This window comes from Theobroma cacao, chromosome 4, assembly GCF_053813885.1.
Source record: "Theobroma cacao isolate CCN51 chromosome 4, ASM5381388v1, whole genome shotgun sequence".
Lineage (NCBI taxonomy): Eukaryota > Viridiplantae > Streptophyta > Magnoliopsida > Malvales > Malvaceae > Theobroma > Theobroma cacao.
The window spans coordinates 3,118,559-3,122,184 of record NC_142642.1 but is presented as its reverse complement, the minus strand read 5'-3'; the positions used below and the strand labels follow the sequence as shown (position 1 = coordinate 3,122,184).

Below are 3,626 nucleotides of genomic sequence, written 5' to 3'. Positions count from 1 at the left end.
TAGTATTAGTAATTGATAAGGGAATCCACATAAAGAAACAGAAGAAAAGGAAAATGGGTGCTCGGATGTCCTCTTTGTTTGGGGATAGAGAAGCATGAATTCTCGCCCTCCACCTCAACAATACTGGCAAAGCTATACCATTCTCTGATTTTTTCTGTTACTGATTTATTGGATAGTTTACTTATTATTTTGGTTCTCTTCCAATGAGTAAGGTAGCCCAAGTATGGGATTTTGGGAGTGGTAGTCCAAGCTTACAAGAGATTTTTATTTTTTATCGAAGGAGGAGTACCCAAAGTTCCAAAAGTAAAATATCAATTAATCTACCTTCTCTTTAAGTGGTCATTATCTTTTTTTGTTTTGTTTTTTGAATCAAGTTAAGAAATTGAATTTCACATGAATATAATATATATATATATATATATATATATATATATATATATGTATATAGTGGAAAATGAAATAGTCTATTCTTCCCGACTAAACATGTCAGTATAGATTTTCCAGCATGCCAACGGTAACATATGTGCTTGTAATTTTGTTAATGGAAAACTACCAAGGCAGATATACCTTTTCTTGTCTAGATTTTCCCTTAATTTCTTTTGCTATTTCAGTTTCAGTACGTCCATTCCGTTGCGTATTGTAGCTTTTCAATAGAAAAGAACAAAACCCTCAATCCAAATCAAAGCGGAGCTAAATGATTTTGATGATCAAAGAAGAAAGCAAAATAAAAACAAGTATGATATATCAGACAAGCTGGTCAGGGAGATGGGAAGCTAAGGTTCTTGAAGCTGGTGAAACCTCCATCAACAACCAAGTTATGACCTGTTACGTACTTTGCTTCATCCGAGGCCAAGTACAGTGCAGCCTTCGCCACATCTATGTCCTCGCATTTGGCTCCTTTCAGCTCCCCTAGCCCATTGATAATCTCCATTACCTTCTCTTTGGGAACACCCTGGTAAATCTGAGCTATTTGATTTATCACCATTGGAGTTGGGATGGGAGCTGGTGAAATGCAGTTGATCCTCACGCCACTTCGGCATAACTCACTAGCTACAGACTTTACAATTCCGGGGATTGTGAATTTTGCTACTGTGTATGGATGGGGACCCAGCCCACCCATCAGGCCACTAATACTCGATGTGCAAAGAATGGAGCCCGAGACAGCGGGAACCATCACTCGGGCTGCATGCTTTATCCCCGCCATCATGCCTCGGACGTTGATCCGCATCACCCTGTCAAATTCATCCAGGTCGAGGTCCGCAATGCTGGGGGGAAACGCCTGACCTGCTACACCGGCGTTGTTGAACATTATGTCAAGTTTTCCATGACGGGCCATGGCAATTTCTACAGCTTCTGCAACTTGGGACTCCATAGCCACATCACATTGCACAAATTGTGCTGCAGGGCCCAGGTCATCGGCAGCTTGCGGGCCTGTTTGAGAATCGATGTCTGCAATGATGACCTGGGCTCCATTTTTTATGAACTCGAAGGCGGTGGCCTTGCCAAGCCCACTTGCACCCCCTGTTATCAAGGCTACTTTACCTTCCAACCTGCTTTTTTTTTTCCAAAGAAGCAAACAGAGATATTCACCGTAAGCAAAAAAGGCAAAATGTGGGACGAAAGACGAGACCGGTCATTGTCTTGTTTGAACAAAGAGGCAGCTGGATATATTGGAAAAAACGAATGTTCATAATGATGACAATGCCCATCAACTTAGCCATGTCCAATCAAATAATTCTTTATGTTTGACAAATATTTGAATGGACCACACTTTTCCCATGATCACAATAAAGAAATTGCAGGATTAACAAAAATGTTGCTGTGATCTGTTTCGTCATGTTAATAAAATGAATAAAACAAAACCAACCCTAAAATCTGGCAGATCTTCAGCTTGCATGTGTAGAGTTACATTAATTTTTCTGTGTCTTTGAGACGTTTCATAAAAAAAATATTTTCAGAAAACATGGTTTGCTAGCCTAGATCTAGGGGAGAAGGCATGGGAAAGATTAGAACAGAATGATATATGATAAATCAATCGTGTGAGTAAATTGCACAAAGAAAGGGAAAAGAAAACTAATGAAAGAAGAAAGAGACAGATGAGAATTGACAAGCTAGCATAAAAGTGAACAGGTTAAACTTAGTTACTACTGTAATTGAGCTAAAAAAAGATTAACAAGAAAAAGTCATAATCAAGTAGAAATGGAAAACAGATATCGTTTGTAATGATTACCTATTTCTTCATTAAAAGACTAAACAAAGTTTCAACACTAATCAAGTGATAACGGGCAATTTTATCATTGGTGAGATTCAGAATGCTTGAAAAATTGCTTCTAAATTCAAATGGAAAACATGTTTCTGCTCACAATTAGCACTTAGTAGCAGCTTTTTGGTGGAAGATTTTGAAAGAAATGAAGAAGAAGAAGAAGAAGAAGAAGGTTTGATGGGAAAATTATGTGGAAGCTGAACCACCTGAACTTGCCAATCTCTTTAGTCATTCAAGAAATGAAAGGAAAGGTGCACTAGTCTTATTATGCCAGTGTTCTGCAAAAGAAAAATCAAGTTCATGACTACAACTATTTAGACCTACACTTTCCTGGGAAACTGTCAGAATTCAGAAGCTCTTTTTATGTTGTCTAATCAAGAAAATTCAGATTTAGCCCTCGAGAGTCCATCCCCTACCACTAGCCAAAAAAAAAAAAAGGGAATCCAAGCAGCTGAAAATCATGACCACTCGATGAGCTTACCTCCCGCCAGAACCATCTACAGAGTAAAATCTAAGTTGCTTACTGGTAACAAACTTGAACTGCCTGGATTAGTCAAAGAAACAGAATCAACAGAGTTTCTGTAAACATAGTTGATGGCAAATTAGGAAAGAAAGAAAGCTAAGGTTGAAGATATAAAAAAGAATACCTGGCTAAGGATCTAAGCATGTCGATGGGAAAGCACTGAAAAGTGGAAACAAGAGCAGTGTAAAATAGGCTTGAATGGGACTATACCTCAGAAAAGATCAGTGATGAAGAAGGAGATCAGGCAGGGAATTTATTGGTGGAGGAGGAAGAAAGCGTTGCAGCAGATGGAAACTGACACACATTTCCATGCAGAGGAGAGGAGCCCTGAACATGACTCATAGCACTCATGACCTGTCCTATTTAATGATCATTTGTAATCGAAACAGAAGGGTAAGGAAGTTATTAACTACTAGTACTAGAAATACTATTCTTAGTTTTATTTTTGGTTCTTTTTTACCAGGAAGTAGCTCAGTCTTTCGGTGCTTTTATTTCTTTTTGAGATAATGTAGATAGGGATAAGAATTACTCCCTTTTAAGTAGGAAAACAAAACAAAGAAGAGGCTGAAGTTTTCAAGGTACTCTTGCTTTTCTCTTCGGAGGCAATGAACTCTTTTCTTTTCTGAAAAAGAAGAAAACAAAATTGGACAAACTTTGCTTACTGAAAAGGAAAAAACACACATGAAATGGAAAAAAGATCTTGTGCTTGACTTTTCAATCTTACAACTATTACTACTTAGTACTACTGAAATTACTTTTGTCTTAATTTTTTAGGAACTAACAAGAAGAAGCAAGGAAATGTCTTTAGCTCTGTGAATTTCTTCTATGTTTCTATCAAAC

At 37.8% G+C, this 3,626-nt stretch overlaps 1 protein-coding gene across 2 annotated transcripts; it reads right to left on the bottom strand.

Moving 5' to 3' along the window:
• Positions 1-675: 675 nt before the first annotated feature.
• LOC18601119 (short-chain dehydrogenase reductase 2a-like) lies at positions 676-3,626 on the bottom strand. Of its 2 annotated transcripts, none has more exons than XM_088805171.1 (3): positions 2,911-3,626; positions 2,745-2,807; positions 676-1,553 (listed from the first exon to the last, which is right to left on the bottom strand). In XM_088805171.1, the coding sequence occupies exons 1-3, from the start codon at positions 2,928-2,930 to the stop codon at positions 758-760; spliced, it is 879 nt and encodes a 292-aa protein (XP_088661297.1). In that variant the 5' UTR covers positions 2,931-3,626; the 3' UTR covers positions 676-757. The 2 variants fall into 2 exon arrangements, with proteins under 2 accessions (XP_088661297.1, XP_007032007.2); XM_007031945.3 differs by having other exon boundaries at positions 676-1,550; positions 2,911-3,624.

Excerpts from the sequence above, each read along its gene's own strand:
- LOC18601119 (XM_088805171.1), bottom strand. The coding sequence starts at position 2,930 with ATGCTTAGATCCTTAGCCAG. Across the intron at positions 2,808-2,910 it reads ATGCTTAGATCCTTAGCCAG|GCAGTTCAAGTTTGTTACCA; the intron begins GTATTCTTTTTT and ends TGACTAATCCAG. Across the intron at positions 1,554-2,744 it reads GTAGATGGTTCTGGCGGGAG|CAGGTTGGAAGGTAAAGTAG; the intron begins GTAAGCTCATCG and ends GAAAAAAAAAAG.